Source organism: Littorina saxatilis, linkage group LG5, assembly GCF_037325665.1.
Source record: "Littorina saxatilis isolate snail1 linkage group LG5, US_GU_Lsax_2.0, whole genome shotgun sequence".
NCBI lineage: Eukaryota > Metazoa > Mollusca > Gastropoda > Littorinimorpha > Littorinidae > Littorina > Littorina saxatilis.
Genome location: NC_090249.1, coordinates 45,132,823 through 45,151,397, shown reverse-complemented (window position 1 = coordinate 45,151,397; position 18,575 = coordinate 45,132,823). Strand labels below are relative to the sequence as shown.

At 46.6% G+C, this 18,575-nt stretch overlaps 1 protein-coding gene across 1 annotated transcript in view; it reads right to left on the bottom strand.

Annotated features, from left to right (window-relative positions):
* Nucleotides 1-508: 508 nt before the first annotated feature.
* LOC138967273 (sialin-like) overlaps nt 509-18,575 on the bottom strand; it is a 24,590-nt gene continuing 6,523 nt past the window's right edge. Inside the window, exons 5-8 of the mRNA XM_070339804.1 lie at nt 16,454-16,658; nt 14,231-14,378; nt 13,159-13,273; nt 509-1,000 (exon numbers count right to left, since the gene is read on the bottom strand). Coding sequence (XP_070195905.1) covers nt 845-1,000; nt 13,159-13,273; nt 14,231-14,378; nt 16,454-16,658 — 624 coding nt within the window. The 3' untranslated portion in view covers nt 509-844. The remainder of the gene's footprint in view (nt 1,001-13,158; nt 13,274-14,230; nt 14,379-16,453; nt 16,659-18,575) is intronic.

The following is an 18,575-nucleotide window of genomic DNA, read 5'->3' as shown; positions in this document are numbered from 1 at the left end:
TAAGCCATAACTTTTTTCCTTCGATTTCTCTCAAAGGAGTGAATTCCTAAAATGCTGACCTGAAGTCTCATGCCTTGTGTAAGCCATAAGTCGGTTTCTTATCTCCATCCAAGGAGTGAATTCCTAAAGAATTGACCTGAAGTCTCATGCTATAACCCGCTTCCTTCAATCTGCCTCAAAGGAGTGAATTCCTGAAGAGCTGACATGAAATCTCATGCCTTTTGTAAGCCATAACTTTCTTCCTTCCATTTCTCTCAAAGGAGTGAATAACTTGAATTCCTGAAGCATTGACTTTTCAAGCAGAGGAGCAGCAACTCACGCTAAGTAGAGAGGTAAAAAAGACGGAAGTTTTCTCTGGTTTAAAATCAGCGTAGGTAAACGAGATGACAGTCAACCGAGTGAGATCTCTGGTTGACATCTTGCCTTTCTGTAATGGTAAACGGGGACGGGGGAGACCAATTTGAAGTGGGGGGGGGGGGGGGGGCAAAAATGATGATGGTGGGTGGCAACGTGGAGGGGGGTGGAGGGGAGGGGGTGGCAGAGTTTGGTGTTTTGTTAAGAGCAAGGGGCTGGGTGATTGAGGCAGGGTTTGAAGAATAATCATATCACTTTTTGAATTTGATGGGGAGGCTACAGAACTAGAAAGGGCAGAGTCGTTCTATCACCTCCCTGCCATTTAAAAAAATTCCAGGTCTGAAAAGCAAAACTTGTGGTCTAACTCATTCCACGACTCCTTGCCTTTCTCAGGTCGGCAAAAAAGGCAGAATATTTGTGTGAGGTCAAAAGATCAAGGCCATATGCTATTACCCTTGACCTTTCTGTCCTTGGGGTCACGGGGTGAAGGTCACAACACCTGACTCGCAGCGCTCTGACTCAGATAGATAATTGCCCCCACAAAGTTGACGCCAGCAGCGATGACGAAGACCGGCAACCAGCGACCGTGCGACTGCGTAACTAACTCTGCGGTCAGCGGCCCGCACGTGATGCCCGGGATTGTGGCCTGTAAAATAAGGTCAAGGTAATGAAAAATGTAGTACACTAGAAATTATCGTTTTATGCCCTGTTATTTTTTGTGATCTGAGCAACGAAAGGATGTTAGTGCTCTTAAGGGGAGGTGGGCCAGTGCACTACCTTTTTTTTAATTTTGAATGTTTTATTGTGTCTGAATGTTATTTTATGAAAGAAATGAACAAATGATGACAAAGAATAGTCACTTTTTGTATTTTCGGTTGCTGGTTTTTGTTTTACGCGACAAAAACAGTCAAAATACAGACAAAAGTGGAGTACAGGAGATACACGGATTTTCATCAGATGTGATTGTCACACTTCTAATTATTGTTTTATTTTATCCTTCTGGGTATGCTCTAGGGGATTACGAAGCAGATCTTGTTTATTATATTTATATTTGGAGTTAGGAACACTTCTTTGTTACAACTGTCAAACTTTAGGGTAACGCTTGCGAAATTATTTTTTGAAATAATCTGGATATGACTATAATAAAATTTCAGCAAAATCCCTTCGTAATCCCCCAGAATGTTGTATTCTGCACAAACTACAAAAGAAAATATTGCTCTAGCTAAATTACAGCCAGAGAAATCGCGTAACCCAAGACGTAACCGTAGGCAAAATGGCTGAACTGAGAAAAACGACATTGAAGATTGAACACCACAGAAACACTATTGAAACAGACACACAAGGACAAAACTGTGTTATGAATGAACAGCTTAGTTTATTTGAATTGCAAACTACTTAGCCTTTAGCACGCCAGCAGAGAATTTATGCGTCCATCCCTTCTTTCCCTCTGTCAACCAGCATGGGGATACTGCCCCAGCGCTAAACGTGTATCAATGACCCGATTCTCGTTTGTAATTTGCATGCGAGAATAACTGTATTTTTAACGGTAACTTACTTGAGACAGAACGAGACTTATTTCCTTCCGTTATCTCGTCGATTTGTTGGTTTCCTCGAAGTTTTCTACTTTTGTTTTTACATCGATACATGTACAGTACTTTGGTGCTTCGACAAGCAAGATGGAGGATGATGGGTTTGAAACTTTCGTTTGATTGTTTTTTGACAACAAATCGTACGTGGAATCTGAACGATTTACTGAGGAAGCTCTTCGCAATGAACTGTGTATCGCGGCGAAGAAAATGACACAGTTCGTCAAGACAGTGACGGAATTTACGAAAGTGCAGATTGATACAAACAGTTGCTGATCCAGTTTCGTTCGGGAAATGGCAGGCCCAGCAAACATTACCGATAATCTGACTGATGTTGGATACTTTCTCCTGTTTTTGTTTTTTTTGCGTAGCAAATGCTCAACTTGCTTGTCGAGGAGATACTGCACAGAAACTGACTCAAATTCAGCGCAAAGCAAGCCAGTGCCGAGACGTAAAAAGTGTGCTGCATGGCGTGTTCGAAAATGGCGACCTGTGGATCTGCGTGGAGATCAAAGCTTTCCTCTGTATCGGAAACACCGACAGAATCCAAACTTTGGCCTAGTACCAGCGGAACTACTTCTTGTTGCTAACCGAACTAATAAAGACATTGTCCTCTTTCTTATTTCGAGCCATTGTTATCGTATCAAAGGTTGTTTCTCAAGGAAAAATCGAAAATTTTATTGTAAATTTTCATTTAATAAATATACCTACCCGAATCACATGTAGCCATGTAGCATTGACACAATCGGAGATGCTAGGTTCTGTACAGGCTAACCGTCTAAGGGAAGCAACCCCAACCACAAAAGTGTAAACGTAGCCATGGTAATGCCCATACACCCGGGGAGTTACCTCCCCTCGTGCATGCCACGTCACCACTGCTACTGAACACGTGGTTCCTATCATTCGACCTAAAGAATAAATTCTCCAAATCAAAAGCGGGGTTGGCGGGAGGGAATATACTATGTGATTCGGGTAGGTATATTTATTAAATGAAAATTTACAATAAAATTTTCGATTAAATTACATATTCCTACTCCGAATCACATGTAGCAGATTGCAACAACAAGGCGGTGGGAAAGAAAAATCCAACTCACTCAAAAAACCTTGCCGAAAACCTGGACCGCTGCCAAAGAATCAGGGCGGTCCCAGTGGGAAAGAAAATCTAACCCACTCAAAAAGCCCTTGGCAGGGCTGGCCCACTGCCAACAGGCAGTGAGGGAACCGAGGAAAGTCCTGATTGACAGCCGAGAAGTATCTCAGGCAAAAGCGTAAGAGACAACCTCAGAGGTCCAGAAAGCTGTGCTCAGCACTTCTTCCAATCTCCTAGCCGTAAAAAACAGCACAGGAATAGACCCAAGCCTTGGATTAATAACCCTGGCGAGCCAAGGGAAAGACAAGCTTCCCCCCCCCCTTTTATTGGAAGGAAATGCTAATGTCCTGAGAAGATCCGTGCGTAAGGTTGTCCCCTCAACTGAGAAGGACGAACCCCCGCGGTGACCTTAAGACAACCATGCCAAAGTCTGCAAACCTTGGGATGTAGTAAAGCCCAAAAGGCTTGTGAGAAAGAAGTCAGCTCAAAATAAGAGTGACCAATCCCCACGAAAGAGCGAGAGAGAGACATCCAAGCACTACGTACCAGAGTCCACCTCGAAGAGAAAACTCGCAATAGAAGGTCGCCAGTCGTCCCCTACCAGTCCCTGCGAACGCAGGGAGAGAGGTAGCACCCGACAGCAGCCACTTACGACTGTGCGTAAGCTACCGGAAGTGAGGACCCACGGTGGTCAAAAACCGATGTGACTGGCAACCATAACAAAATGGCTAAAAGCCAGAATGTTCCCAAAACAGTCTGCTTGAAGGTAATCGAGAGTGAATCAAAAACCTAAAGCAGAAAACCAAGACTGGTAAACGTAAACCGTGAAGCCAGCCCGCCATAAGACCCCCGAAACCAGAGTTCTCAGGGAAAAAACAGGCAGTTAACTTCCTAGCCAAATCAAGAGCCTACCTGAGTTTGGCCAGAAACCCAGAGCGCGTCTGTCCCTGTCTGAAGACAGAGTCCAACGCGGAGAAAAACGGACAACCGCCCTAGACAAAGTTGCCTTTTGTAGCCGGGCGACTGTAAGGAAACCCGACCCAACGGACGTCATCCGGACTCGCCTCATACTAAGATGAGGAAGAAGAGAGGAAAGGCCCAAGACTGAAGTCACAGGACCAAACCTTAGCTAAACCTCTGCCCGAAGGAGAAGAGTAGCCAAAACCTGAGAGAGAGGAGGAAAGCCACAAAGAACTACTCCTCAAACATCCATTGTCCAAGACAATGCCCCCTCAGGAAAATCTGAATGTTACCTCCGAGGCCAACTCAAGCGTACCTTAAGTTTGGACGAAACACCAGAACGCGTCTGATCACTAGAGAAAGACAGAGTCCGACTCGATGAAAGACAACAAGGACCAAAGTCCAAACGTTTGTGGCCAAACAGGGGTAACCTGAATCCAGAGAACCCCACCCAACGAAAATCGTCCTATCCAATCTCTTAAAAAGAGAGAACAAAGGAAAGAAAAGACGAAGTCCGAAGCCACAAGAAACGGGAAGGCAACAACCACCATCGCCGCAACGTGGAATGGCTGTTGCCCAGCCAAGGCTGCCTATAGGCTGCCAGCTTAGCTTAACCAGAGGAATGAGCATGCTTCTGCTAAGCATGTTTCTGAGTATGCTAGCCTTACCTTCCTTCAACCCTTGTAAAGCAGTCAGAGACCTGCTGATCTCTACTCGACTGAATCTCTACTGCAGGCAAAGTTAAGCGACTCTCTTTGACTGTTCAGGGAACTGAGAATGCGAAAGAAACGAGTCCCTCCGACACCCGCCGTACGAGCGTAGTGAAGGAAGGGCAGCCTCATCTGCTCCATGCTCACCCTAGCAAGGGCTGGCCAACAGAGTAGAGAAAGGAGGCAAGTTCCAAAGGCTGAATAAGCAAGAAGGAACAGAAGGTGAAGCCCGTGTAGCCGAGGCCAGTCAAGGCTGAGCATGTTCCGGAACTGAACCATAGTAGAAACAGCGGCAGAACCAAAACACTAGAGATACCACTTCCGGGAGGAGATGGCCTAGCCAAAACCTGCAAACCGTGGTACCTACAAAGGGTGACTAAGGAACCGGAAGTAGGAAAACATCCTATCTTCACGGAACGGAAGTCCGACATCGACAACAAAGTCAACCAACAAGGAAGTCACCAATGTCGATGCACCCAACGGGAAATCCTGAGCCGAAGCTCCGAGATTCGACGGAAATCCAGAACGTGTTCGATTGCTGATCAAAGACTGAAAACCAGAATAGCTCAGCTACGAACGCAACCGAAGTCACAGTTGCTGGTGGTAAACTGATGAATGAGATGACCGGAAACCGGAAAACCATCCAACCGGAAAAAGACCTGACTCATCCCCCTAATGACGGTCGTGAATAGGGGAAACGTCCAGGGCCACCCGAACTGAATAGGCAGTAAACTCAACACCCAACAGGTAAAGTGAAGACTGCCCCGGCTGAGGCTGAAAGCCTAAATGCCCGTAGGCCAGACGCTGTTCCTCACCCCCCGACCTCCGAAGGAGTGTCAGGAAGAGGAGAAGTGTATCCGAACAGAGCCGGAAATGCAGCAGACAAAACCGCAAAAAACGGAAGCGAAAGTTGCATAGAGTAGACTGAGGCCGGAAGCCCAAACGCCCGTAGGCCAGTCCTCTGTCAACTCCAGTCAAAACCGCAAAGTGTACTTGAAATGGAGGACTTATGCTTCCAGTAAAACCGGAAACGCCACGCCGACAACGGCTGCCGCCCTGTGAAACACAAATGCCCACGACGGAACAAGAGTGAGACAGAACAGAAGAGGACTGGGGCCGGAACCCGAACGCCCGTAGGCCAGTCCTCGATCAACCCCAGACAAGCCACAACGTGCGCTTGTGATGGAGGACCTATGCTTCCAGACAGGAAGTGTAGGAGGCCGAAGCCCCGTCCGGGAAAAAACTTCGACGTGACCTCTGCCGCAGCTAAGAGGACAGCGTTAAGCCTTTTTCCCGATAACCAGCACGTGTGGAATCGCTGACGACAGACTGAATGTCCGACACAACCAGCGAAAAAACCGAAGTCCACGTACTGGTGGAAGGCCGGTGAAACGGCATAACCGGAAAACCGGAAATCCGTCCCCCCCCCGACGTCGTCCTAACTCATGCCTTGACCAGGCTAAGAGAGAGAAGACGGCAAGTCTGCAGCCGCCGGCACCGGAACGGCAGTCGACGCGACAACCGAAGGTTGAAACGCTGACTACATCGGCCAGGGCTAAGACAACACCTGCCCGAAGGGCTGGCGTTGCTCCTCAGCTACCGACATCCTGAAGGAAGTGGAAGCGAAAGGAGCAGTAAATCCGGGCGGAGCCGGAAAGCACCAGACGAGACCGCGAAAAGCGGAAGCGCCGAATGCGAGGACGGAGGCCGGAAGCCCGAAAGCCCTAAAGGCAACGTCCGGTCAACCCCGGAAACGACCACAGCGGGTGCGTACGTCAGAGGACCTATGCTTCCAGCGAGTGCCGGAAGCGCAGCGCCAGAAACGGCTACCGCCATTGCTCCGCCACACAATGGTCTTCGAGGAAGCCAGGGTGTGACTGAACAGAGGACGAATGCCCGGGGGGCAACGTCCGGTCAACCCCGGAAACGACCACAGCGGGTGCGTACGTCAGAGGACCTATGCTTCCAGCGAGTGCCGGAAGCGCAGCGCCGGAAACGGCTACCGCCACTGCTCCGCCACACAATGGTCTTCGAGGAAGCCAGGGTGCGACTGAACAGAGGACGAATGCCCGGGGGGCAACGTCCGGTCAACCCCGGAAACGACCACAGCGGGTGCGCACATCGGGGGACCTGGTCAACCCCGGAAACGACCACAGCGGGTGCGTACATCGGGGGACCTATGCTTCCGGCGAGTGCCGGAAGCGCAGCAGTCGGAAACGGCTAGACAACTCCGGAAACGACCCCAGCGGGTACGTACGTCGGAGAAGTAGCCGGAACCAACTGCCGCCATTGCTCAGCCACACAATGGTCTTCAGTGAAGCCAGGGTGCGACTGAACAGGGGTTTGCGGGTCGTGAACCCGCCGAAAAGAGCTGTGTCCCAGCAGGGACTGTCCGACGGCCTCACGAGGGCCTGTGGACCAGCTCGACTTACTTGAATCGCCAACCACAGCGGTAGAAGACGAAGAAGCAAAACATCCGCCCTAGACAACGTCTCGGCAGGAAGCGTCAAAGAAGCCAACAAGGTGACGTCGCCCACAGACAGCGGGACCAACGGAAGACGCAGGCTTGGCACGCGACAATTTCTTCACAAAGATAACGCAGACACCTGCAACACCTGATCTGCTAACGGCAGAGAAGGCGAGGAGAAGAAACAGGACGTACAACAGTATATGACTGCCCCACAAAGTGTTTGTTCGAGGCAGAAAGAGTAACGAACAAAACATAAAAAACATGTTAAATCCGAAACCACGACAAGTCCTACGGACTGGTAGATACCTGCTAAAGCCTAGCCAAGTAAACCACTGTCAGCGACGCTGATACACAAAATGGCGGCCAAGCGATAAGTTACTGGGCAAAATTTAGAAGTCCAAAACGGACGAAAATTAAGCAATAACAAAAATTCCTGTCAAAGAAATGACGGAATATGAAATGGCTTACCAACTAACAAAGCAGAAGGCAAAAACGCAGGTAAAGTAAGGAGAACCTCACCATAACATAGGCCTAGCCACATAAATAAGCTGTCAGGAAAGCTGAGCAACCGAACGTGGCGGCCACAAGATAAGTTACTGAAACGCATTTAGGAGTCCAAACGGACAAAAAAGTCAGCAACTATAGGTAAATTCCTGTCAAACTAAAGACAAGAAGGAACAAGCTTACCAGCTAAACAAAGCAGAAAGCAAGTAAGAAGGTAAAATTACGTTTACCTCCAAAATACATGGCCTAGCCACGAAAATCTGTCAACTCAGTGTATTCACCTACAACGAAACAAAGACCTATCAGTAGGGTGTTTTTACATGCCTCACCGCAACCAACGCGACCTCGATGAACTGGATGTATCCTTGTGCAAGATCACAGCTGACAACCGCCAAGAACACGTACTACTTGTGGGCGATTTCAATTGTCCCAACGTGAACTGGAGCAGTGGCGCTGTAGAGGCAGGAGCTCCAGAGAGGTCAGTGCAGCAATTCCTGGTTGACACCACCACAACCAACTTTCTCACTCAGATTCATGACCAACCAACGCGTGAAGACAACATCCTCGACCTGGTCTTCACCTCAAACCCATCACTCTGCAAAAGTTCCAGGTCAATACCAGGCATATCAGACCATAGCATCGTCATCACCGATGTGGATATCCACCCCCATCGCATCAAGGAAAAACCAAGGAAACAACTCATCTACTCAAAAGCCAGATGGAGTAACATCACGACTGAACTAGACCACCTAGCAGAAGAGATCAACACCATGAAAGAACAGGGTGAATCTGTAGAGGCCATGTGGACCCGCTTCAAATCGTCACTCATGGCTGCCGTCGAGCGTTTCATACCATCCACACTCCGGCGAAGTAACTACAGCCTACCGTGGATCAACCGCAAGATGAAGAAAATCCTGCAACGCAAGAAGAGGCTCTACAAACAAGCTAAGAAAACTGGCAACTGGACGAACTACAGATTCGCCCAGAAAGAATGTCGACGCCAGATGCGGCAGGCGGAGTGGAACCACATCAACTCCACCATCGAGGAGAGCCTGAAGACAAACGACACCAAACCCTTCTGGCGATACGTCAAGTCACGCAGACAGGACAACGCTGGAGTCTCGCCACTCTACAAAGAAGGCTCCTTACACAGCGACAGCACCTCCAAAGCCAAGATACTGCTACAACAGTTCCAGTCCGTCTTCACGAAGCGTGATGACTCTCCTCCACCAGAGCTGAAAGGCACCCCAGTCCCCCCGCTTGAGAAGATTACCATCACTACCGAAGGTGTTGCAAAACTCCTGAGGAACCTCAAGCTCAACAAAGCATCGGGACCAGACGGCATACCAAACCGCATCTTGAAGACGTGCGCTGACTCCATTGCCCCACCCCTGACGGCGATATTCACCACCTCCATCGAGTCAGGCGAGCTCCCGAAAGACTGGCTATCAGCGAACATATCCTCTGTCTACAAGAAGGGAGATAGGAACAAAGCTGAAAACTACCGCCCAGTATCCCTGACCTCGGTCGCCTGTAAGCTCCTTGAGCACATCATCTGCCACCATCTTCACAAGCACCTCGAACAACATGGAGTGCTATCCAGCCGCAACCATGGGTTCAGGACCGGCCACTCATGTGAAACCCAGCTGCTCACCACCATGCAGGACATTCTGTCATCCCATGATGCTGGCCACCAAACTGACGTCGCCATCCTTGATTTCAGCAAGGCCTTCGACACTGTCCCGCACAAGAAACTACTCCACAAGCTGGCCCACTACGGTGTGCGGGGAAGTGTCCACAACTGGCTGACCAGTTTCCTGACCAAGCGGAAGATGAGGGTTGTACTGGAGGGCGAGGCATCTGAAGAGGTAGAGGTCGAGTCCGGCGTCCCGCAAGGCACAGTGCTGGGTCCGTTGTTGTTCCTGTGCCATATCAACGACCTCCCAGACTCAGTCCAGTCGTCTGTCAGACTTTTTGCGGATGACTGTCTCCTCTACCGCCAGATCCGCACCTTTCAGGACCACCTTACGCTACAGGCAGACCTAAAGAGCTTGGAAGAGTGGGCAAACCAGTGGGGGATGAGGTTCAACGCTAAGAAGTGCTACGTCCTCTCCACCAGATCCACATCCCACTACTTCTACAGCCTCGGAGACACCATCCTCCAACAGGTCGAACAGAACCCGTACCTCGGCATACAGATCTCAGCCGACCTGAAGTGGGGCCCCCACATCACCAGTCTCTGCAAGAGGGCAGGATCTATCCTGGGCTTCTTACGCCGGAACCTCCGGAACTGCCCACGTGAGTGCCGTCGCCTTGCCTACATCACTCTTGTCAGGTCCACCCTTGAGTACGGGGCGGTGGTCTGGGACCCCTACTACAAACAAGACGTTGAGAGACTCGAACGCATCCAACGCCTAGCCGCTAGGTTCATCATGAAAGACTACGTGTCCAAGGACCCAGGCTGCGTCACCAAGATGCTAGAGTACCTCCAACTCCCTACACTCCAGGAACGCCGTCAGCAACTTCGCCTGACGATGCTGTTCAAAATCATCAATGGACTTGTACCTGCCTTACCCCCTGACTCCTTCCTCACCCCGGTGAGCGTATCTCGGCGCCGAGTCAAGCCTAAAGCCTACGAGGGGTATGAGAGCCAAAACATCCTCCAGAGACAGGCAACCAACAACAGCCGCTGTTTCAAAGCTCCTACCTCAAAGACTGATCAATACAGGAACTCGTTCTTTATAAAGACAGTGATCGAGTGGAACAATTTGAGCGAAGCCACCGTCACCCTGACCACGCCCAGCGCCTTCTCATCGGCGTTAGGGGGGCAGAAACCAGTGTGAGAGCCTCAGTAGTTTTTATCCAGTTTTTAACATTGTAACATAGCATTTTTTAACTGTGCTTGAAAAGCCTACATTCTAGGGCAAACGGACTAAAACCGCAAGTACAGCAGCAAGAAGACCAGCTGGAGTTGTACACTATATCCACCTTGTGTACAGTGAACTTTTAAGACTCTTTTAGATGCGCACACCCAAAAAAACGTCACGTTGATAGTCGTCGTCGGCTTCTGTGGCGCACCCGCCAACCACCAACCCAGGCGGGTTATCCAGATCCAGATCCAGATCCAGAACTCATGCTGACAACAAAAATGGCGGCCAACAGTAGTCACTGAAATATCACAGGTCCAAACACGGACGAAAATCAGCAACTACAACAAATTTCCTGTCAAAATAATGACCAAAATGGAAAGAGCTCACCAACTACGAAGCAGGAGGCAAGATAGACGGTAAAGTGGCCGGTGGGTGTCAAAACAACACCAACAGCGCAGCCACAGGGGAGCCCAAAAAATACAACAACCTGCTCCCTCGAAAGCTGTAAGGTCGAATGATAGGAACCACGTGTTCAGTAGCAGTGGTGACGTGGCATGCACGAGGGGAGGTAACTCCCCGGGTGTATGGGCATTACCATGGCTACGTTTACACTTTTGTGGTTGGGGTTGCTTCCCTTAGACGGTTAGCCTGTACAGAACCTAGCATCTCCGATTGTGTCAATGCTACATGGCTACATGTGATTCGGAGTAGGAATATGTAATTTAATTCGCTTTCGGTTGTCACCGATCGTTTGATGTGTAACCAGGATGATGTAAAACCGAGTGAACTTCGGGTGTTCCCGTCATGGCCGAGAGTCTCTTCGGTAGTTTCCGTAGGCAAAATTCGTAAGCTGAGCATGCGCACTCACAAAGTAAACTGGTTCCCGATTTCGGTTTATGAAACGAACCAATGGATGTCGAGTACCTTCCAAATAAGGATATTTCCGTTCGATTACGATTGCTGCCTTTGCAACGGACAAGTGGCTGAGTGAATGGAACATTCATCAAAACACTGATGTCATGTTATAGGTCAAGAGCTGCTGCGCAGTTTCGTATGTCGTGAATGCACTGTTTTGCTGAGGACAAAGCCGTAACTAGCCTTTGAAATGAGACAATTTTTGGCGGGGGAATATCGACTACAGAAGACAATCAATGCCACACATGTTCACATTTTGTCTTTATTGACAGATAAATAGGACACTTTTGACAAAAACACCGACACACATGGATGATAGGTATGTTATGGAAACATAATCTGCTAAAATACCCAAAACAGTGTTTTGAACGATTTGGTCAATTTTGCACTGGCCCACCTGCCCTTAATGCATGCAACAAGTGCAACAAGAGTATGTGAGAGTTATGCTAGAACCAATATCTTTTTTACATTTAGTCAAGTTTTGACTAAATGTTTTAACATAGAGGGGGGAATCGAGACGAGGGTCGTGGTGTATGTGTGTGTGTGTGTCTGTCTGTCTGTCTGTCTGTGTGTGTGTGTAGAGCGATTCAGACTAAACTACTGGGCCGATCTTTATGAAATTTGACATGAGAGTTCCTGGGTATGATATCCCCGGACGTTTTTTTCATTTTTTCGATAAATACCTTTGATGACATCATATCCGGCTTTTTGTAAAAGTTGAGGCGGCACTGTCACACCCTCATTTTTCAATCAAATTGATTGAAATTTTGGCAAAGCAATCTTCGACGAAGCCCGGGGTTTGGTATTGCATTTCAGCTTGGTGGCTTAAAAACTAATGAGTGAGTTTGGTCATTAAAAATCGGAAACTTGTAATTAAAATTGTTTTTTTATTAAACGATCCAAAAACAATTTCATCTTATTCTTCGTCATTTTCTGATTCCAAAAACATATACATATGTTATATTTGGATTAAAAATAAGCTCTGAAAATTAAAAATATAAAAATTATGATCAAAATTAAATTTCCGAAATCGTTTTAAAAACAATTTCATCTTATTCCTTGTCGGTTCCTGATTCCAAAAACATATAGATATGATATGTTTGGATTAAAAACACGCTCAGAAAGTTAAAACTAAGAGAGGTAAAGTAAAGCGTGCTATGAAGCACAGCGCAATCGCTACCGCGCCAAACAGGCTCGTCACTTTCACTGCCTTTTGCACTAGCGGCGGACTACGTTCAGTTTCATTCTGTGAGTTCCACAGCTTGACTAAATGTAGTAATTTCGCCTTACGCGACTTGTTTCTTATTGCTATAACGAACGAAAAGAAGAAGATTGCTTGTTAACAATTCTTCACTAGAAGTTATTGATTCAAGCAATGTTTTTTGTTGACATATTTTAATCATGGCTGATGTTCTCTGAGTTTAACTTCATCATCTGGTCATTCAAAACTCACTATCCTTCCACCCCCAAAACCCCTGCAAAACCTGTTCAGCTCATAAACAACGATGGCTTTTTGTATGCGCTGTGTATGATTTTGTATGATCTGTGAACATGAATTTTAAGCTGTACCTTACCTTGAACACACACACACACACACACACACACACACACACACACACACACACACACACACACACACACACACACACACACACACACACACACACACACACAAAGGGACACCAGAAACACAACTCACAAGAGTGTTAGAAATGGCGAAGGTGATACCAGCATAGCTGGGGGCAATCTCGGCGTGGTTGCTCAGGTGACCAGAAGAGTTGCAGGCACTCAGGCCCAATGATAACGACACAAATCTGCACACAAAAACAAAAGTGTATGAGAAACAAAATATCCATTATCCTACTTTGATCTGTATGTGCACTTTGCATTAATGTCTGTGAAATGTGAATAATAATTACAAATTGGTTGCTTATCACGGAAATAAATTCATTAGCAGTCAATCTGTGTGGAGAGATTGAGGGACCACATATCGAGAAAACCCGCACGCAAGTCACACGCAGCTCGCCTCAATTTTTCCAGGAAAAAGCAACTCTCCTACAAACCATAAAAACTCGACAGAGTTCTTTGAGACAGTGAAGCAGAGATTAAAGGCCCACTCTGCATCATGAAAACAGTTCCGACTCATAGTCTCAGATCTGGCCAGGCATTCACATGGGATTAGACAATCCCTCAACTTGGTAACATATCAAAAACGACCGGCCTCTGTGCTCTGTGCACAGTGGAATAAAAAAAAAAATTGTTTGTAAAAGACACTGGTGATTTTTCAGAAATTAAATCATCAAAAAAATGAACACACCACACAAAGCAGTTAGGTTTTTAATTTTTTTTAATATTTTTTTTATAAATGCAGTTAGGTTGTTGATTTTGGGAATGTGACCTTTTGGAGGGATGGTCTATTCCCATGTCAAAGCCTGGCTACATTTGAGACGGTGAGGCAAACTGTTTTTACGAGCCGGAGTGGGCGTTTAATCTCTGCTTCACTGTCTCATTCCTGAATTGACAAGTTCTAGTAATAACTCTGTCTGGTTTTTATGATTTGTGGAAGAGTTGCTTTTCCTTGGTTTCATTGACGCAAGCAAAACGTGACTAGATCACTGGCCAGATCTGAGACAGTGAGGTGAACTGTTTACACGAGGCACAGTGGGCCTTTAATAATGTGAAGCCAGGGTTGGTAGGTTGTTATTGTTCATCGTCTCTTCACCAGTTAATGCTTTTCGAGATCGAATGTGAAGCAAGGGAAGGTAACTCACATGACAGCCAAGGGCAGGTTGTTGACTGCGCTAAAAAACAAGATGAAGAGTCCGGGCCCCAGCAGACCAATGGACGTCATCAAGCGACGCACAGACAGCACCGTCCATTTGTGGTTAGAAATGAGAGAGTCTGCAAAATGGCCAGCCACTGCACAGAAAAACAATTGGTTGTACATATCGTCGCTGTAATGAGCGCTTCTGGGGTGATAACGCGAGACAACTCCTGTGATCTTGCTGCGAGGTGGCGCCAGTTACCAGCCGAAAGAAAGAAGGGGCATAACCTCACCAGAACCGACCATTGTCTGTTTACCGTATAAAATGCACGACTTACACACGAACTGTTACCAAACCGATATCAGGGCCTCACATCCATGAGAGGTAGCATAGGACAAATGTCCTGGCCAATGTAAAAGTGATAGGACATTTGTCCTGAACAAAACCAAATCAATAGGACATTTTTTTCTCGTAACAAAACGTAAATATAATTAAACTTGACTAGTTTCTTGGCACGAGGGTAAAAGAACAAAAATACTTTTCTTGGCAAAAAGGTAACAGAAAATATAAAATAAATTACATTGAGTCAGTGCAGTGTTTCTGTCTCTGAACTTCAACTACTGTGTTGGTTCCTTTCTTTTGCTGAAGAGCATTCGCTTCCTCGTGGATGTCCACTTTTCAACAACCTTCACCACCCACTGTGACTTGTGAATGTCATCCTTTGGCCCCTCCAGGTACACACGCATCAAGCTTGAGACGAAGTTACGCGTGGGGGTGAGGGAGGGGGTAGTGTCTTTCTTCGGCTCCGATGTTTGACTATTGCGATCGACATTCTCACCTGGGCGATCGGGCTCTAACTGCTCTGGGGCTGGAGGAAGCTCAGTTTACGTGCTACTGACAGATGATGAGGGAAGGGACTTGAAGTGTAATTTCGTCTGTCCCCTTTCTGGGATCAGTTTTCGTTTAGGCGGCATGTTTGTTATTTTCGGGGAAAGCGCGAAGGGAGGCAACTCTTAACTGGCTTCGAGCATTCCGAGTTGCGAGCCTTGGAAACTCTTTGGTACTAGAGGCACAAAGTGTCTAATTTCGTCTGCTACACATCGCTTCGCAATACATGTACATCGATAAATTAGCATTCAAACTACTGTAAATTGAGAAGTACTGACGATGTCCGGATCAAATGATAGAATAATCGGACATTGACCACTTTGTGACAAAAACAATAGGACATTTGTCCTCCTGCATGAAAAATGTATAGGACATTTGAAAAAAAATCCTCATATGTCCGATGTCCGACGTGGATGTGAGGCCCTGCGATATGCTATTTGGGACCAATGCAATTTTTTTTCCTTTCTTGTGTGATCTTGCCGCGAGGTGGCGCCAGTTACCAGCCGAAAGAAAGAGGGGGCATAACCTCACCAGAACCGCCCATTCACAAACCGTGTATCTCAATTTTTTAGGTTTTGAAACTAAAACAATAGTAAGCTCCCTTATTATGTTGCCCGTGTGGTGATACAAGCTCATAGTCCAACTGCTTTCTAAAGTGAAAAAAAGTTTTTGAGAAAAAAACTTGTAGTGTCTTCATTTCTTTGAAGTCAGCGGCAAAAAGCCCCGCTCAAGTTAAACTTACGAGGTTTTCGTGCCACACTTTGACGGAAACTATGTAATAATATGAAAGCTACAAAGTCAATCGATACATAAAGCGTTTACAGTGGAACCCCCCTTTTAAGACCCCCCAATTTAAGACTTCCTCCCTTCTAAGACCCTGTTTTCTCAGACATTCTGTTCATAACCTCTGTAAATTAACCCCCGTTTTAAGACTCCCTCTTTTTTAAGACCTGATTTTCCTCAGATATTTATGAGGTCTTTAAAGGGGGGTTCCACTGTAATGAACAAAGAATGTCGCTGCCGCCTGGTGGGTTAAGAGTGGAGATTTTTCCGATCTCCCAGGTCAACTTATGTGCAGACCTGCTAGTGACTTAACCCCCTTCGTGTGTACACGCAAGCACAAGACCAAGTGTGCGCGGAAAAGATCCTGTAATCCATGCCAGAGTTCGGTGGGTTATGGAAACACGAAAATACCCAGCATGCCTACTCAACGAAAGCGGAGTGAAGCTGAATATGCTCTCAGAGTTTAGTTTGGTGAACCCAAATTGGCAAACGAGCCCACACGTAACCAGAAAATTCTGGAACGCTGAAGAAGAAGAAGAATAAAGAATAAATACTGACCGACACCGACTACGGAGTTCATGAGGTAAGGCACAGCGGTGAACATGATGTGGCTGTTGCTGGCGCCCAGACTGCGCGTCAGGTAGGTGGGCAGCCACTGCATGATGATGTAGTTTGACCAGTTCATGGAGAAGTGGGCGATGTACACCGACCACAGCGCCCAGTGCGACACAAACTCGCTCCATCGCACGTTGTTGTTGTTCACCTGCCAGAAAACAGAGGTATTTTACATCAATTTTGTTCCACAAAACAGAGGTACAGGGTGACCCCCAAAAAAGAGTACCCAAACAAACTTGAATAACTTTGTCAATTTTAACTTTTTTTTCTTTCTTTTTGAGGTGAGTCAAGCTAATCCACTGCATGGTTGGATGAAATAAAAGCTGTTCTCACAATGAACTATACTAATGATCAACGGACGTTTTGCATAGAGACCTATTTTCACACAAAATCATAAAGAGATGTGCAAGTACAGTTCCAGAGACACTTCGGTCAGCGCGATTTCTATCTTTGGGGGTTCCTGAAAGACAACGTCTACAGGAACAACCCATAGACAATCACAGAACTCAAGAGAGCCATCACAACAACCATTTGCGGAATCTCGCAACAAGAGTCGAGTGTGTGCGGGTGATTGATAACTTTGCGCGGCAAGTTCAAGTTTGCCTGCAGCGGCGCGGAGGCCATTTGGAGCATGTTCTGTAGAATGAGCATAATTTTCCTGAAAGACAAGCTAGAACGCTAAAATTGTCTGTGCAAATCATGCAGAGGCTACTTGTGTGTGTAAATAAATTTTATGAAGATTGCTTATTTTTTTTCAATTTATGACGTTTTGTTTGGGTACTCTTTTTTTTGGGTCACCCTGTATTTCACATCAATTTTGTTCCACAAAACAGAGGTATTTATTTCACATCAATTTTATTCCAGAAAACAGAGGTATTTTACATCAATTTTTTCTCTCCAGAAAACAGGTATTTCACATCAATTTTGTTCCACGAATCAAGATTTACACACAGTTTCCACAGAAAACAAGAAGAGCAAACGCTCGATCGAGTCACTTTCGCAGTTCTGAATATTATATGAGGCATCAGATGGACAGGAAGAAATTGCTATTCACAACACAATGAGTCACGTTCACATAAAATTTGAGCCCGGTCACTTTTATAGTTTCCGAGAAAAGCCCAACGTTAAGTTGTGTGTTGCCGAACAGAAAAGGCTAGTTATCTCCCTTGTTTTTCTGATAACGTTCGTAAAAGGCTACAGATGTAAATACTTTGATGTAAAGAATAATCCTACAAAGTTTCAATCACATCCGATGAACTTTGTCAAAGATATAAAATGTCTAATTTTTCCTTTGACGCTGACCTGTGACCTTGAAAAAGGTCAAAGGTCAACGAAACCATCGTTAAAGTGTAGAGGTCATTGGAGGTCACGACTAAACAAAATATGAGCCCGATCGCTTTGATAGTTTCCGAGAAAAGTCCAACGTTAAGGTGGTGTCTACGGACGGCCGGCCGGCCGGACAGCCGGCCGGACAGACTAACACTGACCGATTACATAGAGTCACATTTTCTCAAGTGACTCAAAAACCATGTAACTATAAAGGTGTTGCAAAGAAGAATATGCACTGAGAGCCTGCACATATTAAAACAAGTCGCGTAAGGCGAAAATACAATATTTAGTCAAGTAGCTGTCGAACTCACAGAATGAAACTGAACGCAATGCCATTTTTCAGCAAGACCGTATACTCGTAGCATCGTCAGTCCACCGCTCATGGCAAAGGCAGTGAAATTGACAAGAAGAGCGGGGTACAGTAAAACCTGAGTCTAGCGGACCCTTGTTGTAACGGCCACCTGCTACATACGGACAGTTTATCATGGCACGAACACGATTTCAACAATAACTAACCTTTAACGGGCGGACACCTGCCACTTACGGATGCGGACACGATTTTTCGGACCGTAGGAAGTGTAAACACTGTCACAAACGGACACAACGTACATAATACGCAACTTCGAAAACTCGACTGTTATATGCAGTCAGTGCTCGGCAGCCGTAGCCGTAGCACAAATGGTTGTTGATTGGTTGTCCTGTCCCTTTTCTGACCAATCAGTGGCTTGTTTAAGAT